The sequence below is a fragment of the Rhipicephalus microplus genome, chromosome 3, assembly GCF_043290135.1.
Source record: "Rhipicephalus microplus isolate Deutch F79 chromosome 3, USDA_Rmic, whole genome shotgun sequence".
In the NCBI taxonomy this organism is placed as follows: Eukaryota; Metazoa; Arthropoda; class Arachnida; order Ixodida; family Ixodidae; genus Rhipicephalus; species Rhipicephalus microplus.
In genome coordinates, this window is record NC_134702.1 from 201121902 (window position 1) to 201141865 (window position 19964).

The following is a 19964-nucleotide window of genomic DNA, read 5'->3' on the forward strand; positions in this document are numbered from 1 at the left end:
TTTATGTTTGATGATCACGACGTGACAATTTTTATCTTTCTGCACCTTAATGCATGTGGCTAAACTGTTCTAGGAACTAAATGTAACGATAGATTATGGCATGGCATATTATTCACTAAATGGTAGCAAACACACAACGGCTGAACTGTATGGACGGCCACGTAAAGCTAAAGGCTGTAAAGCGGCAAGTGTCACACTCACAGTTTACAATAGGCCCTCGTCAGCACCTGTTAGGATGGGACTAGATTCACTACTTGTGGGGCCATCGTGCATGGGATACCGGTATGCTGGAGAGGATACCTTATCCTCCAAATAAAGCAAGACATAACACTTAAGACACTCAAGTGTTGGGCAACATACCACTTTGCTATATGGCTGCCCGACTATGGACAGAGACAAATAGCGCATATTGCGCTCACACATCACTATCAAGTGTCTCCCTCGAGACACACACACACACAAAAAAAACGCTTCATGTGCCAAGTGTCGACACAACTTGCCCATTCCATCACTACTACTGTGATGCTCAATGATCAAAATGCAATTACCGCTGGGAAATGTACACTAAACTTGCGTGCCCGGGAATCGGCCAACTGCCTGTCGTCACCACCTAAAAGGCAGGTGACCGCTTCGGCTCGAAGGACATAGAATGCATGACATAACCGCACTCATTTGACAGAGGAAATGGTTCAACAAGTTGACTGAACAAACAGCTGGGCCTGACCCAATGTCACAACAAAAAAAAAAGAGAAAAATTAAAACGCCCATATGGCACGGACGGTGGTCTAGGCAAATGCCTGTACTACTTTAGACAACCTAGTAACAATACTGCCCGGTCGTGTGCCTACAGCACATATTTCTGGACGGGAGGTCGCATAAAGACCATTGCGCTGACATCCAACTACATGAAAACTTGTCCAAAGGCGTTGAAATACAACATTTCAAGAAATACATTGCTTGTCTTAAGAAGACAGATGAAGACACACTAGGTGCAGAGCGAGCCGATAGGAACTTTGGCACGGCAATAAACCGACAGGTGAGCGGCACACTCGCGGCACCGACAATGAGGTACTCTTTTTTTGGCACCTAAATTGCCGTAGACGGGCAAGGGAGAGAAAAGAAAAAAAAAGGACGGGGGGGGGGAGAGCTTGGCACATGTCCACAGACAGCCCTTCAAACACAAGGTATAACGCAAAACTGTTGCTGCGCGCTTATTAGAAATTGGCATTGCGCAACCGAACATGACTGTCAGAAGAGAAAAAAAAACCGTCCATATAGCGCGGACGGGTGTCTAGGCAAACAGCCGTGCTCCTTTGGACATTTAAGTAAATAGCAACACTGTCCAGCCGTGCACCTACAGCACACATTATCAGGCAGAACTTTGGCGGCGATAAGCCGACGGGGAAGCGGCACACTCGCGACACGAACAGTGAGGTACATTTTTTTTCCTTGCGTCAAAACTGCTGAAGACCAGCCGAGAAAAAAAAGGGGGGGGGGCGTAGCCCGACACATGTTCACCAACGTCTTTACAAAGGCAAGTCAAACTGAACGAGGAAAAAAAAAGCGTGACTAATGTCACAGTTTCAGGCACTACTGGTAACACATTTCGGGGATGCTCGGTCAGTTTTTTCGGCGCCTCGCTGATGAGGGCGGCTCTGACAACACGTAACGGCGGGGAAGTCATGGAATGGACCAGTAGAAATCGCTGTCTGTGTCGACGTCGCCCGCCGCCGGCTGCTGGCTTGAGCGTTGCTTTGACTTCACCTCCTCGTGTTCGCTTCCCGGAGTGCTGTCTCTCCGGCGCCCTGCGACGTCACGTCGCGCCTTCTTGGTGTTGCGTCGAGTACGCTTCTGGTCGGTCTCGGTGTGAGCGCCCGGGCCCGAGGGCCTGAGCGACAGGGAAAGGATGCTACCGCGGGCGGCCTCGGGGTCGCGACTCCGGCTATTCCGCCCGCGGCCGACACCTGCTGGCATCGAGAAAGCTTTCTGTGGAGTGCTATTCAGAGGTTCAGGTGACGCTATCCGCTCGTCGATGACGAGCTCACCGGGTTCCAACTCGTCTGACGATGCTGCTCCCGTTTGCTCCTCCAGCTCGTCCGCCGCCGCCATCTTCCCCTCTCGGTTCGGCTTCATCCCCACGGCGCCATGTTGGCTTTCTTCCTGGCCACGCCGCTGCAACGCGTCGCCATGTTGCGGTGCAGGTTCGGACGGCTGTTGCCGTCGGCTGGGACTGGACGGTTCGGTGCGCATGGGCGCGCCTTCTCTTGTCGCCTTCTTGGACATTTGTTGTTCGTCGGGGCTGCTGGGGGTCTTGCCAACTGCGGACTGCAGGACCTCGCCGTGCCGCCCGTCGTCGTCGTCACCTTTCTTGTTCCACCACTCGCTGCGCGTTGCGGCGCTGGTTACTTGCTCGGTCTTTGCCGTGAGGCTAAGCCTCCACCGTCCCGGTAACCCTTTGCGCGCCGCGAGGTGGTCCTCCTGGTTGTCTTTCCCGTCGCAGCGACCTCGTTTGAGGCAGCTCTCCCCAACGGCCATTTCCTCGACGCTAACCCAGCTGACCGCACTGGCTGCGTCGTCCTCCGTCTCGTCGTCGCCGCTCGCGCTTCTTGCACTGTCAGGGTGCATAGTGACCACGAAGAAAAAAATTCAAGGGTTTTTAAGGACTTTCAAGGCCCCAACTAAGGATTTTCAAGGACTTGAGAAATAACATTTTTCTAAGACCGTAGAAAAACAATTTTTTACAGCATGGAAGCACATATTTTACTGTAAGGAAGAAAATGCAAGCACAATTTTCATATATGCTGGTTTCATTGCGCTGTTTTCTGCTGATTTCAACATCCATTTTGCTGATTCACCTCACAATCGTACTCCACACACATACACACAAAAGGGGACTAGGTTTCATTGTACTGTTTTCGGCTGATTCACCTCACAATTTAGACGCATTGCACACACGCACAAAAGGGGACTAGGTTTCATACCACTGTTTCCTGCTGATGTCAACATCCCTTTTGCCGATTCGCCTCAGTATCTAGGACGTATTGCACACATACACACAAAAGGGGCCTATTTTCAAACAGTGGACTCGCGATATTAAATACCCGAAGCTTCCCTTCAGGTTTTAAGTTCCAGAAGCTTCCCCTTCAGGCTCTCATCCATGTGTGCAAGTTCCAGGGACTTCTCGTTTGCAGTTTTTCTTAAACTGTTGGACTTCACAATCAAAGTGATGTCGCTTGTGGCTTCCGCCCGCAGAGCGTACTTGTCGGCACAGGCTGTTAAGTCAGCGATTGTTGCTTCCAGCCTCCTCTTCTTTGTCTTGATACTCTCTATCTCTTCTTCAATGTGGCTTCTCTTTGATGCCTTTGTCTGCTCCATCACTTGTTTTTTCGTATCCTTCAAGTAGGCCCGATAACGGCTGTGTGCGGCTGCGACAGACTTCCGCAACTCCTTCGTTATGGCAACGTTCAGGATGCCACCAGCCTTGCTTACAGCATCACAAACGATTCGCTGTGACACATACGAGATGTCCTTAAGGTTTTCGACAGAGACCTGGCGGTTGACGCTGAAGCCTCTTTCAACAGTTGCCTGCCCGTGGCTCAAGATGAGATAAAGCCGGATAACCTTCCACAAGTGCATGTAGGATGAGTCACCCTTTAACAACTCAAGGTAGAACTCGTTCAGGCCAAGAGTGTGTTTGTCAAACTGCCGCAGGTTGTTTCTTTTCTTGCAGAAGTTTTGTGTATTCCCCAAGGACAGAATCGCGCTCATGCTCACCCAATCGACCAACTGCAATAAGTGCGTCTGGGACCTTTCTGAAGCCTGCAAGGCAGTCATCTGGCTTTGAGGCCATTTGACGGGGATCAAGAGATGACAGGTTCCTAACCAGATGGTATGTCAGTGGGCTTTTCTCCAGAATCTTCTTGGTTGTGCTTACAAGGAACTGTTTGCATTCAATCCTAAAGGCAAATACATATTTGGCGCTCACCTTCGCGGCTTTGAGTACTTGTTCAGCAGCGTGCCCAATATCAACTTTCTCTGATGATACATGGTTATTTGGGTCTGCGACGTCCATCTTCAGCATGCCGACAACTCCTGTGGAAGCGGACAGCACCGAGCACTTCACGAATCTCGCAAGAAGCTTCCTCACGAGGCACTCGAGATCTCTTTTCAAAAAGAACACCAGTGGTTTGTCCAGCTGATATTCCGTGAGGAACGGTTTTAGAATCATCGCGATGCCCAGAGCAAACTTCAGTTTGGCCAACAGCAGTGGGTCCTGGCAAAAGTCGCTGAGCTGGATGAACGATGCACACTTTGGCAAGTTCACCTCTTTCTTTTTTGCACATGCGACGTACTTTTGCACGTCACCCCAGAGGGTTATGGCACGTTCAATGACGGGAACATTTTCTACCCAGCGATGAGAAGCGAAGTTGAGAGGAAATGTTACTTGGCCTGTCACAGTAGAGAAGTCTTCCCTTCGCGCAGGCGCATCATGAAAAATGGCACTGAGGCTTGAAAGGAGATTCTCTAGGCCCCACTTGCTGGCAACAACGCCCGCCCTGTACGCGTTATGTATGGTATGAAGTCCGCAAGTGCCCAGGTCCAAACACTGAACTTGATGGTTTTGCTGCAGGTATTCCTGCATTCCTCTAAAACACTTCAGGTTTACATTGGGGCCATCCATTGACAGCTGAACAGCTCTCGCCAGCGGCAAATCTTCCAGGGCACCCAGAAGCTTCTCTTGAAGGTCTTCGGCAGTTGAATGTCTTATGAACACCGACGTATAAAACCTCGTGGTCACCCGCTCGGGCATTGTGCTCCAGTAGCGCACATGAATGTCCATTTGTTTCCTCTGCAGGTAGTCGTTCAAAGATTCGTCGAACAGAACGGTGTAACCGTCCGACTGCTCCAATTCGCGTTGCAGGCACGAGGAAAAAAACGGTCTCAGACCATGGCACACCACGTATGCAGATTTCCTCTCACTGCAGGAAAATGCCTTAGCGATTTCACTGTCCGGGAACATTTTCTTGAAAAGGTCCCCCGTATGTGCGGACGATTTGTAGGAGTAGTGCGCCGTGACCATTTTCAGGGTCCAAGGTATCTCCGCGTCGACCACACTCTCATGAGCTTTGCACAGGCTGCTCACATCCGACGACGTTGAACTTGAAGGAGTTGGCTCGACGCGTTGCTTCTCAACAACTGTGAAGTGGCTCCGCACAGTACTATGAGCTGTGGTTGCTGTCATGTTCTCCACATGCTTTGCGCTTTTCATGTGACTTTTGAGGGCAGACTCCCCCATTGACGACACGTCGAATGTTTTTGCACATACCTTGCACTTAGCTCGATGTGTCCGGAGAAATACACTCTTTATAAGCAGCACCGGTTAACCACGCGTGCTGGAAGTTGCACTTTCCCGGCATATTGCAGCTGCAGAAGACGACTTGGTCTATCCACAGACCATGTTTCCCACTACACCACTAGGGTAGGCTTAGCTTTGGTCGTCGCTACCGCTGCAACCACGCCAGACTGTCGTACAGCGCAGTAGCTACAGGAGTGGATTGGATTGGATGCCTTGCTGGCTCCAGTACATAGTTGCCAGGCGTTCAAGCGGAATTCGCTAAAACTGGCTGAACCGAAGCCTATTGACGAGATTCAAGAAAATTTAAGGACCTGAAAAAATTCAAGGGTTTTCAAGGCCTTGAAAATGCCATTATCAAATTCCAGGGTTTTCAAGGGTTTCAAGGACCACTACGAACCCTGACTGTGTTCCGTTCGTTTCTCTCCCTCGCCGCTGTCTGTGACCCTCTCTGCTTCGGCGGCGGCAGCGGAGCAGGGCGTCGCCTGCAAAACTTGGCTGCCCTCCTCCTCCCGTCTCTCTTCTGGGCGCATGCTCACTTTCGTCGGCGCCTCTACCGGGCTGGCTGCCGGCCGCCCCTCCTGCACCGTAATGGACGCCTCTTGCACCTGCGTTTTTCCGGGGATATACGTTTCCGGGCTGTCCTCTGCATCATTAGGTTTTTGTCTTTTTGCGGGACGCAGGGTGGTTAGCCTCCGCTGCGGCCGCTCGGCAGCTGACGCCGTGGCGAGTGTAGGAAACTCGTCCACTTCCATGGCGGCCGCCATACTGTATGTCTTCCTTGTTGTGCAGTCGACGCTCGCATGGGTGCCACCGCAACGTCGACACGGTTCATTGCAGGTGTCCGTGCGGTGTCCAAAGACTCCGCATCTTGCGCAGTGGGGGGTGTCGCACTGGGCCCTGATGTGGCCCTCCTGGTTGCAACGGCGGCAGAGGCGTCTGACGCCGCGGTATTCAAATGTTGCCCTGTGGCCGCCGACTCGAGCAAAATTGGGGAGCGGGTTTTCTGGCCGCATGTCCATTTTAATGTATCTTGTTCCTGTGCGAATGCTTGGGCGATCCTTATAGCGTGCCTCCTCAATTTTCAGTGTGGTTCCGTAAGACTTCAGGCCGGTGACGACCTCATTGTCTGGCACGTAGCAGGGCAGGTAAAGGCAGGTGACGCTTGCGACTTGCCGTGCTACTGGTACGAGTGGGACAGCTCTGGTTCCGAGGCGGAGACCGCCACATTCAAGTAGGACCTAGACTGCTCGGCTCGAGTTGACCCCGACTTGAAAGTCGAAGCCGCCGTGATGCTGTACACTGTAAATCTCCTGGAGTCCAACCAGGGTTTCCATGGCGTCGATGACCTCGTCCACCGACATTCCTGGTGGTGTCCGGACATTGAAGAAGTGTTCCTTGGGAGGGGGCATGGTGACGACCCGCGTGCCGCCCACGCGCGGGTAGTTGCTCGGTAGACTGAGGTTCCGGCGGCCGGGAGAGCTGCGAGTAAAAGGCGAAAGATTGACTCGACCAGCTGAGGGAGGACCTGAGCGATGCATAACGCACGGCCCACACTCCGTGGTGTTGAAAAATAGCCAGAAAACTTGGCCAAGTTGCTGCTGAAGTTTATTGTATGTTTCAGCCTTTTATTCTTAATATATGTGTTGTCGTAAAAACTTTTCTGCACCACTCACCATGGTAACGTATACCTTTTAAATAACAGAAGTCAAACATAGGCACGTTCCTTTCAGTTTAGGCTCTTATGCTGGTGAGAAACGTATGCAGCCGTGTACACTTCCATCAAAGTTTGTAAGTGCCGGAGTAGCGGCACGTGAGCACGCATCTATATCATACTTGGCGCGCTTCGTATTTCGTTTTAAATGCGAACATTTCTTTGCGAAATTCGGCAACTTTGAGTCTATCTATCTATCTATCTATCTATCTATCTATCTATCTATCTATCTATCTATCTATCTATCTATCTATCTATCTATCTATCTAGCCACCTACGACATTTAGCTCTCCTGGCCATTTAGATAACGGTATCGTTACCAAACTTGGTATGACATAACATGACTGTAGGAAGAACATATTGACTAGTCATAACACGAAAATAATCACATGTATGTAATGATTTACATTTTATCGTCCTGCAGCTTTTGCGGTGGTTAAGTTCACATGCCGTGTTGCAAAACTGGTATGGTATCACATGATTGCATGGAGAACGCAAGCGACAGACCCTAACATGAAAATCATGACATTCGTGTCATGTAGCAACATGTATGCATGCCATGCTCATGACGCGTTCGCGGGCGTTTCGCTAAGTTCACTTATACTTTTTACTTTTACATACCGAATTCGGTATTACGGTACGTGAATAGATGACAAAGGTATGTGATGTGCAAACATGATAAGATGATTTGCGTGTCATGTAAGAACACGACTACATGCTACGCTCATGATGTGCTCGCGGCCGTTTCGCTAGCTTCACATTTACCAAACTCGGTATTAAGCGACGCGAACGGATGACATAGGTAAATGACATATCCAAATATGGTAATCATGACATGCGTGTCATGTAACATCATTACATGCCACACTCATGATGCTGTCACGGCCATTTCTCTAGCTTCATATATGCCAAATTTGGTATTACGTGACACCAATGGATGACAAAGATATGTGATAGGTGCAAACATAATAATCATGAGATGCATGTTTTGTGAGAACACAACTACATGCCACACTCAAGGCGCCAATACATTTCGACGTGACGCGGTGCGCATCTCGTTGGCGTTCATTTCGTCGCGTCACACCGGCGTTGCCACGCCAGGCGCCGGTCCTGCCATATGCTCGCAGGCGCGCGCCGCGCTGCGTTGCTTTGACGCATGCGCATTTCAGCGCGTCCGGCATCCCTCCGTCACGAAAAGAGGGAGACGCAGTGTTGTCTATGTAGCGCATCGGCGCAAAATGCAGCATGTCGCATTTCGTGCCGGTTGCCGTCGGGCCGCGCCGACGGACGCTGGATGCGCCTGGCGTCAGCGAATATAGTGCTCGCATTTAGCTAACATAACGTTGCTGTGCCCAGCGTGCGCGCGCGTCAACGCGACATTGGAGTATAGTTTGCCCTTCATGATGCGCTCACGGCCGTTCGGCTAGCTCCACTTATACCAAATTTGGTGTTACGTGACGTCAATGGTTTACGAAATATATGACTGGTGCAAACATAATAATCCTGACACACGTCTCATGTAAGAACAATGCAACATACTACGCTCTTAGCGTGCTCGCGGCCGTTTCGCTAGCTCCACATATACTGAATTTGGTATCACGTGACGTGAATAGATGCCGAAGGTAAACCACACATCCAAACATGGTAATTATGAAATGGAAGTCAAGTACGGCATCATTTACCCCCACCTTGTAACGTTGTGCCTATATTAAAGTCAAATATCAACATTTCTTTTTTTATTGATATGATATATAAGGAGATATAGGCGCACAAATATGGCGCCGGCTACTCCTCAGCCCTTGAGTGAAACTTGGACACATATCTTGTAAAACATACAAAGCAGTGCACGAAATATAGAACACTCGGGCACAGATATGCAAAGGCACACTTATACGCACATATCACAACAAAATGATATGGAAGTGTTCAAAAATCAACGAACGAAGTCTCTGATAATGTCCCTCGGTAATATTCGGTCCAATTAGCACAAAACGGCAGAACACACGTCTGGTCCTTATGAAGATGTATTCGCTCGTGTGTACATAATAGTCGACACGTCATTCACTTCACTACGCGCACATGATTGCTGTCACATGATACTGCACATAATAAGTACATGTGTTATACAAATGAATGTTTGTTATTTCTTAGTACTTGTCAGCAATACCGCTGTCTTGTAAATAAATGCTTTTAAAGCGTGCGACTGTAAAATTCCAGTTGGCCACGGGCCTAGAAGTTTTCTCATTGGTGCTTCGCATATCATCGATTTCTACTGTACGTGGGGTCCACCAATTTTAAATGTGAAGCATTTCTTAGCGAGATTCGGCGACTTTGAGCGTATCTACTTGTCTATGTATCTATCTAGGCGCTTACGACTTTTAGCTCTCCTGGCCGTTTCGATAATGTTATCGATACCATACTTGGTATAGCCTAACATGACTGTATTGAGAACATATTTGACGAGTCATAACATAAAAATCATGACTTGGATGTCATGAATGTTATGATTTATATTCATGGTCCTGAAGCTCTTGTGGTGGTCTCGATCACGTGGCATGTTGCAAAACTGGTATGATATGACATGATTGTATGGCGAACACAAGCGACAGACCCCGAAACCAAAATCATAACATGCGTGTCATGTAACAATTTGGCTTCATGCCACGCTCATGATGTGCTCGTGGCCGTTTCGCTAGCGTTACATATACCAAATTTGGTATACAATACGTGAATGCATGACGAAGGCATGTGATTGGTGCACACATGATAATCATGAGATTCCGTGTCATGTAAGAACATGACTATATGCTACACTCATGATGCGCTCGTGGCCGTTTCGCTAGCTTCACGTGTACTAAACTCGGTATCACGCGATGCGAACGGACGACATAGGTAAATGACACTTCCAAGCATGATAATCAGGACATGCGTGTCATGTAACAACATGACTACATGCCACAGTAATGATGCACTCGCGGCCGTTTCGCTAGCTTCACATATGCCTAATTCGGTATTACGTGACATCACTGGATGACGAAGGATGTATGTGGCTGGTGCAAACATAATAATCATGAGTTGTATGTCATGCCAGAACATGACTACTAGCCACAGTCAAGGCACCAATACATTTCGACGTGACGCATTTCGCGTGCTCGCCGGCGTTCATTTCGTTGCGTCACGCCGACGTTGCCACGCCAGGCGCCGGTCCTGCCATATACTCGCAGGCGCGCGCGGTGCTGCGTTGCTTTGACGCATGCGCGTTTCAGCGCGTCCAGCGTCTCTCCGTCACGAAAAGTGGGAGACGCAGTGCTGTCTGGGTAACGCATGGACACGAAATGCAGCATGTCGCATTTCGCATTGGTTTCCGTAGGGCCGCGCCTGCGGACGCTGCTACTGCTAGTCGTGCCTTGCATCAGACCATAAAGTGCTCGCGTTTTGCTAACGTAGCGTCACTGTACCCAGCGCGCGCGCACGTCAACGCTACATTGGAGTACATTAGGCCCTTCATGATGCGCTCGCGGCAGTTTTGCTAGCTCCACATATACCGAATTTCTTGTTACGTGACGTCAATGAATGGCGAAATATATGACTGGTGCAAGTATGATAATCCTGACAAGGGTGTTATGTGAGAACATGACAACATATCACACTCATAGCGTGTTCGCGGGCGTTTCGCTAGCTCTACATATACTAATCCTGGCATCACGTGACGTGAATAGATGGCAAAGGTAAACGACACATCTAAACATAATAATCATGACACGGAAGTCATGTACGGCATCATTTAACTCCACCTCGTAACGTTGTGCTAATTTCAAAGTGACATATCAACCTTTCTCATTCGTGTTTCACATATCATCGATTCCCATCGTACGTGCGATCAGCCAATTTTTTTTGTTGTGTGTGCGTGCTACTTTATCCTGAAATTTGTGTGGAATGCTACGTTCTTAAATTGTAGCACCTTAAACAGAATAATAGCAATTAGCATATCATTATGCTGTATTGCATTGAACCGACTGCGCCCTTAGTTCGACAGGCTCCATAAAGCGAACCTTAAACTTTGCTACTAACACATGGGTACATATACCAAAATATGTTGTTAGTCAATAGCTCCATATAGTTAGGCACACAACATGTAACTTACTCTGTTTTTGCCTAAATGCTCTCTATACCATTGGCCAACCATGCTGTTGAACCATCTGGCCTTCTCCTCCTTACGGCGTTTCCACTCTCCTATTCCACTACGAACAAATGCATTGGCATACACAAAATATTTGCGAAGGAAGAACTCTTAAGCTCGAACCACAAGTACGCGTTACAATGCGTCAGCGCGTCTACACGAAGCTGTCTCTCTCTCTCCATAGGGAGAGGGCATGGCGCAAGCCCACACGACGTGCGCTGACGCGTTGTGACGTGTATGTGTGGTTAGGGCTTTGTACAACTGAAGCTCTGATCCGCACTGCACCCAAATAAGGGCGCAGCCCACTGGTATGCGGGACTTGCAGCGTTTACACGCCATCCGCGTCCCCGTGGCGCAGCGAAGAAAGTTCTGTGTGTGTGGCACAGTTCGAAAGGCAACCGAAATTTGCTGTGCCTGGGGCCACATGACTTGCAGCTCGGAAAACGGTACCCAGTGTGAGGCAGCTACCTCTACTTTCTACAGTTCTTTCCAGTTTTAGCAAGTACGAGCAAACGTATGCATCTCTTTTAGCGTTATCTTCGTAACCAGGGTTGTGACCATGTGACTCGAATCAATCAGTCACACCCAGGAAGGCGGCTGGTTCGAACGCTGGTGAGATCGTCAGTGTCTGGTAGGTACGTTCCGAGCGCATCCTCCGGATTCTCAGTAGAGCTCGAATCCAGTTACCGGTGGGACGACAGCCCACGACATCGGCCCTTCGGAGGCCGCGTGAAGGGGCTGTCACGAGCTGCTCCAGACTCTCAACGCTGGGGTGTACTGGACGGTCGCCTTCCATCCCGGCTGATCGACCGGAAGCTGGGAGTCACGCGGCGAAGAACATTCGTCACGGACGAGGTAGGAGTCCCATTGCGAGCATTTTCTTTTGATGTCATGTGCTGTCCATGTTCGTCATACACCCACATCCTCCTGTGTTAATTTGGATTGATACCATGTTAAGCATGCAACCATGTGAGCACCCTCGCGTGTTCAGAGAAATAAGGAAATGAGGTGTTCCTTGAGGCAGATGTATTGGTAGTATATATGCTCAGATTCGCGTATTTATGCGTCGTATAAAATTCTGAAATAGTAATGTTATGGCACGTTGTTGAGCAATTCACTGCAATCCTTCGATAGTTTACACGCGCGCACACACATACGAACGCACGCGGGCACTTTCTTACGACCTGCGCTTCGTGTCTAGTTCCCACCTTTCACCACCACTAGTTCATGGCACTGCGGCCCAACCCTCGCTAAACTTTGCTAAAACCAAGGAGGTTACGCCCAGAGAGTTTAACGTGGCAACCCTTTCTGGTCAGATAGTGCACAAAGTGGGTCCTTCTGGTACTAGTTGTTTAAGGGCGAAGCTCCTTAGCCGTGGGTTGTGAGTCCGCGATGTATGTATGTATGTATGTATGTATGTATGTATGTATGTATGTATGTGTATGTATGTATGTATGTATGTATGTATGTATGTATGTATGTATGTATGTATGTATGTATGTATGTATGTATGTATGTATGTATGTATGTATGTATGTATGTATGTATGTATGTATGTATGTATGTATGTATGTATGTATGTATGTATGTATGTATGTATGCTTGTACGTATGTATGTATGCTTGTTTGTATGTATGTGTGTATGTATGTATGCTTTTATGTATGTAGGTATGTATGTATGTGACGCTATGATGACTGGGAGACGTGGCCTGGCTCATACGCCATGTTTATTCCATTCTGCACTTCTTCCTTCTCTGCTCCTACCAACCATCGCTACCTTCATACGTCACATGATTCCCCCTCCCCCCGAAAGAAGGCATGAGTTACAGCTTACAAACAAGAAAAAGTAAACAAGGAGTGGCTTGGAAGTCACCAACGTCAAAATAACAAGGTGGTCTCACAAATTTTAAAATGCACGTGTTGTCTTCTTCGTCACTAAGACGTGAGGGGAGAGTGTGGCAGTCCGGTGATATCAATGAGAGATCTGGCGGGCGAGGCTGATGGTTGCGTACTGGATAACTAAAGAATGCTTTGGACGTGGAGACTGATGAAATAGCTGGCATTATTGCGAAGAGTGGACGCTGTTTGAAAGCGTTGCAGTAGATCGGTGTTCGGCGTCGCTGTCTTTGCTGCGTGCGTGCTCGTTGTCGTAAACTAATGGGATGGTGTCTGAATCCTTGCGTGGTGGAACTGGTGACTCCTTGTCTTGTTCGGTGTTTCCTGAGGTTTCGGAGCTGTAATCTTAGGCGCAGTCTTGATCTTTTGTGCCAAATGCGTTTCTGGCGCCGATCCCTTATGCGAAGATGCCTTGTTTCTTGAATTTGTTTTAAGACGCTTGCTTTGCGTCGTCGTCCTTGTTGGTGTGTCCGTTGTAGTTCCTGGAGTTTGTGGAGTTGCCTTTGCTGAAATTGCTCGTCTTTTTGCGAAAGTTGGTCAGATGGACATTTTTCTGGAACATTTGTATGCTTTTCTTTGCATGGTGATTTGATCAGTAAATAGTCGATGCTTGTTAGGATGTCGCGATTCGTGTCAGGCAATGGAGATAGTGTGCCAGAATTGACAGAAAAATCTGCTGAGGCTCTTGCAACGACATTCTTAATGGACGTTCCTGGCACAGGAAAGTGCTCGAAAGTTGATCCTTCCGAGCCTCCTGTGTTGATTGGGCTCTCAGGTGGCTGGGAACTCGACGGCGACACTGCGAGAGGATTGGTTTGGTCAGATTTTACTTGGGGCTGTTTCTCTGTGTCCGCACCTTGGGAGATAAGCTGTTCTGATGCATGAATGAGGACTGTTGGCCCAAGGCTTGGCTGAGTATATTCGGTGTTCCGCAGCTCTATCCCAACCGTAGTGGGCGAGTGAGGCGTAAGGTGAGCGTTGTGAGCCATGAAAGAGCCAAGTGATGTAAAACCAGGATTTTCACTCTTCGAGTAGTCATGGCGTTGTTCGGTATTTTCTCCATGCGTCAGCTGGTCTACCATGAGCAAGGTGTCCTTATAAGACAAGTGGGGAGCGTTAGGAGCGCTTGAAGAACCGCGTGACGAAAACCCAGGTGGTGTACCACGTATGCGAGACGAAGGGTGAAGGGCATCGGGTGGTTGAGCAACGTCTCGTGTCATATGCTGAAGTGATGACTTAGGAAATGCCGTCTTTCGCGCAGAAGGGAGGCGCGCTTGACGGTTGGGTTTTTCCCAATATACGCATGGCCTTCTGTGTGTAAACTCATGTGCCACTTCGTCTTGAGGCAGTTGTCGATGTGCGCTGGTTTTTCGAATGGTTGAGGACTGCTTAGGAAATCGACGATAGTGTGCGGTTGTCTCTAAATGGTTGGTAATGAGTAGGTCTTGGTCATAGTCGCTAAAACGGGTAATCATCTCCTCTGTGATTTTTCGCCATGACTCATCGTTCTCGAATATGTGAATTAGGTAAAATTTAAATGCCTCACCGGTGACGTAGTCGCTGAAGTTCGTAACCATCTCCCGTTCCGACCAAGATGCAGCGGTAGCGTGTAGTTCGAACAAGTTGAACCAGTCCTGTACGGGTCCGTCGTCCGCTGATCCGGTGTACTTGGGGATGTCAAGGTCAGCCGATGGTTCTGTCATGGTGCTGGTCGTTGTCCTCCTAGGTGATGATTCGGTAGTCAATGTACGGTCAGGGCGTCTTCTGGGGAACTGCGTCGATGATGAGTGACTGATGAAGGGGCAGGCAGGTCTCCATCCTGTCGACTCGTGTGATGCTACGATGCATGGGTGACGTGGCCTGGCTCATACGCCATGTTTATTCCATTCTGCACTTCTTCCTTCTCGGCTGCTACCAACCATCGCTACCTTCATACGTCACATGTATGTATGTATGTATGTATGTATGTATGTATGTATGTATGTATGTATGTATGTATGTATGTATGTATGTATGTATGTATGTATGTATGTATGTATGTATGTATGTATGTATGTATGTATGTAGTAAAAGTAGTAGTAGGCAGCACGTGCACACCCTTTTCATTTGAGGAGGAAATGCACATTATTCATAAACAAAAAATATAATTGTTTCTGACGAAATATCTTACAGAGACGAGTATTGCTGACTTAATTTCCAGTTATACTTACCTTCAATTTGATGCTTACTAGAAAAACTAGTATGAGAAGGACGCACTTTAAGCACTATCTGACCAGAAAGGGTTGCCACGTGAAACTCGCTGGGCGTAACCTCCTTGGTTTTAGCAAGGTTTAGCGAGGGTTGGGCCGCAGTGCTATGAATATAGTGAACTAGTATATAGCAATCAATTAGAGGAGGTGAAAGTTGGGAAGTAGACACGAAGCGCAGGCCGTAAGGAAATGCATGAGTGCCACCTCTCGTTTAGTCCTTGGATTATCCGCTGGATGGCGGTACTTCTATATGCTGAATATATGATGGAAATGTGTGAGATTGCGGTACTTGGAGTGTTCACTAGATCGATGGAAGGACGGACAGACAGACAGATGCATGGACGGACGCTTCGCCCCACTCATCATCATGCACACCGTGGGTATGCTGTGATTTTTTAGTAAGTATCAAATTCAAAGCAAATTTTATTGGAGTCATTGATACTCGTCTCTGTACGTTGTTTCATGAGAAACAACTATCTTTTTATATACGATTAACGTGCGCGGGCTTCCTGCTCAATTCAAATGAGTGCGCGTATGCAGCTTCTCGAGTCCGGCCGTGGAGGTGACTGCCTACGACTACTACGTATTGCTACTACTACTACGTACATCGCGGACGCACGACCTACGGCTTGAGAAGCTTCGCCCTTAAAATTAGTTATTTGCGGTGTTATGCGCACCCTACCAACGGACGTACACGATGCAGCGTGCTTACATGTGTTTCTGCAATTGCGAGTAATCCCCTTACTCATTACATGGGAGAGCAGTAAGCCGTCCCGATTGAAAAATGTGTTTAGAAAAATTGTTTAATGGTTTAGCGCACGTAGTACTCTACTATTGAGAGCATTAAGCCATCCTAATATGTAAAGAACAACTGTTCGGCGATTTTAGAGTTGGATGTACTCTTTTATATGAAAGAGCAGCATAGAGAAACATACTTACATAAAGAGCAGACACTCCCGTAGGGCCCTGTGGCCCAGCTACTGCGATGCTTTTAGCGTCACGAGTGACCGGTCAGACCCGATAATGTCTTCAGTGCAAATAAAATGAGAAAATATTTTTTTCCGACGCTGGGATTTGAACCCGTACCCTCACAGTTCGAAAGTGAGTGTCTTTATCACCAGGCTACACACCCATGCTTCCAGAAAGTGAACACATGTACCGCACGTCTAAACCACATGAATGTGTACCTCTCGGGCAATACAAATGCAGAAAAACATCTCTCTCTTGTCAGACTTTACTGATATTTATGATAATGAATGAAACGTCTTCGGCGGGATACAATGTAGAGCGGAGTAGAAGCGAGCATAGGCATGCCATCTAGTGGTTGGTCAGACTCTTTCTTGCTGGGCCGCAAAAAAGCTCGAGTAGCCACTTTTTATATAGAGCTGTAAGCTGTCCTCAGCACAACGCTAAGCGTGTAGAGAAAAAGTGGGTAACGATGTAGAATACTTGGTCTCAAATATGGGAGAGCTTGAAGCCGTACCGCGGGCCTCACACTTGATAAAGCTGCGTTTGAAAAAAAAAGTGGTCAACGATTGTGAGTACTTCGTACTCTACTAAGGAAGGACCCGTGAGCCTCACACTTGACGAGCCTATTTGTGTAGCAAAAGAAGTTACTAAATTAGAGTTCTTAGTAATTTACAATGAGAGAGCGTGAAGCCATCCTGTTGGGCTAACAGCGTGTGCAAAGGACAACCTAGCACTGTGTTTAAAAAGAAATGTTCCACAATTTCGAGTACTTCGTACTCAACTATGGGAGAGCACTGAGCCGTCCAGCCATACTAATGACCAATCCCAAGCGCTATACCAGGCGAAGCGCATCGCTGAACTTTGCGTGGCTTCTATACCTATTATAGCCTACCAATACGTTCCTGTTTACTATCTTGCTAGCGAAAAGTTTTTTGCTGTGAATTTTTGTTGCAGCTAACTTAAAAATGCGCATTGTCATTGGGTTATCCTGTGGCACATTACCTTTATTTGAAAAAGTTGTCATACATAAATTCACCTCGTCTGGTGCAAGCCATTTTCATTTTATTTCTCTATGAATTTTCGAATAGCCCCGAGAACGAACACTGGCGTCGCTGCAGTCGCGGTGAATTGACGTCGCGGCACGTACTTGCCTGCTCCGCCGCCAACGCATGCCGGCGGTCGCTTCGTTCCGAGCCCGCCGTGCACCCGCTGGCACTGCGCCGTGCTGATGCTGATGATGATGCTGCTGACCTCTGATGGATGGCGCTCACCCACAGAGGGGGATGGGAGCGCGTGCTCCCAACCGGGCTGCAGAAATTAATGGTCTTCTTCCTCTTTTAACCCCTACCACCAACAGCAGCAGCGATACGGTGGTGATTTCTTCTCAATGTCGAGTAGTAGATTACTAAAGGTGCAAAGTAAAGGTATTTATTGCTGTTGAAAGTTAACTAAGCTGCACAAAGTATGTATCCACTTTGTAAATGAAGGGTCAGGACAGCGAGACATTAGTTGTCTTCACCATGCACGTACTCGACGAAATCAATGCTAAGAAAATGTTCGTGCGTAATGGGTCTGACTTCAACACAGCTTGGCGTAGGCTATGCAATTTTAAACATTTATGTCGAAGTAGTAAATTAGGGCGTTTTCAGTTTACTCGCAGTATTGCTATTCACGGTGCAAGTTGTGTCTGCCTCTGCAAATAATGTAGCTCATGAGACAGAATTCTGCTTTAGGATGCAGGAGACTTTCGATCAATCTGTATTTCGTACACAATCATTTATAATTGTGAGAAAAAAAGTAACGCTGCAAACCGCATAATGGTTCCCGGAATCCTGAGAAGTCGGTAAGCTCCAATCTCATGTACAGATTTTTTCTCAACAGCCGTCAGGGTTACGCCGTCGCATGTCCTGATTCACATGAACAGCTGACACGATCTACCACCACGTCACAAACGGTAATGTTCACTTCACGTAAGAGCACTATACTGATGGCAGCTGTTCGCAAAACAAACGCCAGAAGGTCAAAATGAACCGCTTCAATGGTGCACACCGCTTCGTGGTCCACGTGATAATGAAACACCCTTTGCCTCAGTGAAGCAACGATTGGTCTCGCACGTCATGTTCAAATACAGTTTGATGCTGCTCCGGGGTAATCGACCCTGGAAAAAATTTATTCGTCAGGTGGCTGTCTAAACTGGTACTCACAAGTGTGACAGCACAGCTGCTTGGATGTTGCGCGTGGACACTATCTGAAATGAGTATCAGTTTCTGCAACTAACCTCAACCCTTTTTTCTAGTGAAACGGAACGCCGAAATCATCCCCCCAAACATGAAACTAAATGACGTGATGAAATGTGAGCAACTACACGCAAGAAAATTTAACGCAACAGCTGCGGCGGTATTCTCAGGCGACCGCATTTGGGATATTTCGCGACACTAAATACTACCTTAAGCATGCGCGCACAGAAGAAAAAAACACTTCAAGCAACATTAACATCTTTTTAAAGGAATCACCCGTGAACAACGCAACCTGAAATGAAAGTGCGCTGTCGTATACGTTACAGAAGAGCGACATGATTGCTACGCACGCTGCAGAGTGATTGTGGTCACCTCAAATTTTTAACCTGCTGCCAATGCATCGTCTTGCTGTTTACGCCCGTCGGAGTGCGGCTACCGTAGCAGAAAATCGAACCCATCTTCGAAGTAAGCAGCGCGACACCACATTAAACCTTATCAATGCGTGTAAGCTGGAGCGCAGGCACCATTGGCGATTCTACCGAAAAAAATGTAGTTTTTCATTGTTTTATTAGAAACAACATCGATGCTGCATTCGTCATTTACTTTAAGCGTGAGACAAGCAAAAAACGAACGCCGGCAGCGCAACGGCGTTCGAAGCGAGCGCTTGGTATTGTTGGGACTCCGGGTCCTGCCGGTCTCGTTTTTTTGGTAGCTGGCCCCGTCGCAGGATCCATCGTCCAACAATTCAGCGAGAAAAAGGCGCCCGAACAAACGACAGAGATTTATTTACATGTGGAGAAGTGTTCAACTGATCCAAAGAGAGAAGAGTGAGAGTGATACAAAACGTCTTCGGCATTTTATAGCGCCACGTTGTTGACACTGAGCGCCTTGTCCGCATCGTCAGCCAATACGGTGTCCCCGGCACCCCTGCCACGAGGGAGGGGGATACACCTCTCACAACACATGGAGTGGCACAACCTAACACGATGTCCATATATGGTCCCGGCGCCCTAAAATGTTACCAAACATGGTCACGAACGCACAGCAGATTCCGGAGTTCTCCCGGCGAGAATAGGAGCCTGAATGGGGAGGTGGGGGTGGATGACACCGTCGGTCAAGAACCGGTTCTCCCCCAAGCTCGTCTTGCTTGGTTCCCTAGGGCCGGTCGTAACAGTCTCTCGCGCGGGGGGGGGGGGGGGGTGAAGATCTTGATGGGCTGAGGTTTGCAGCCACAGTCCGGAGAGATCAGCGCCGGCAGTCGGTTTGGTGACGACCATCTTTGATGAAGTAGAGGGCAACACCTGCTTCATTGTGGGCTCAACAGACATCACATACGCACATGAAAACACAACTACTCAGCCGGTGA

The 19964-nt window shown here is 48.3% G+C and overlaps 1 protein-coding gene and 1 pseudogene across 1 annotated transcript in view; both read right to left on the reverse strand.

Moving 5' to 3' along the window:
• Positions 1-2876: 2876 nt before the first annotated feature.
• Positions 2877-4863, reverse strand: LOC142803477 (uncharacterized; annotated as a pseudogene).
• A 1731-nt stretch (positions 4864-6594) lies between these two features.
• The window catches only part of LOC142803099 (uncharacterized), a 47658-nt gene continuing 34288 nt past the window's right edge, over positions 6595-19964 (reverse strand). Inside the window, exon 4 of the mRNA XM_075888206.1 lies at positions 6595-6835. Within this exon, the coding sequence (XP_075744321.1) occupies positions 6595-6835 (241 nt within the window). The remainder of the gene's footprint in view (positions 6836-19964) is intronic.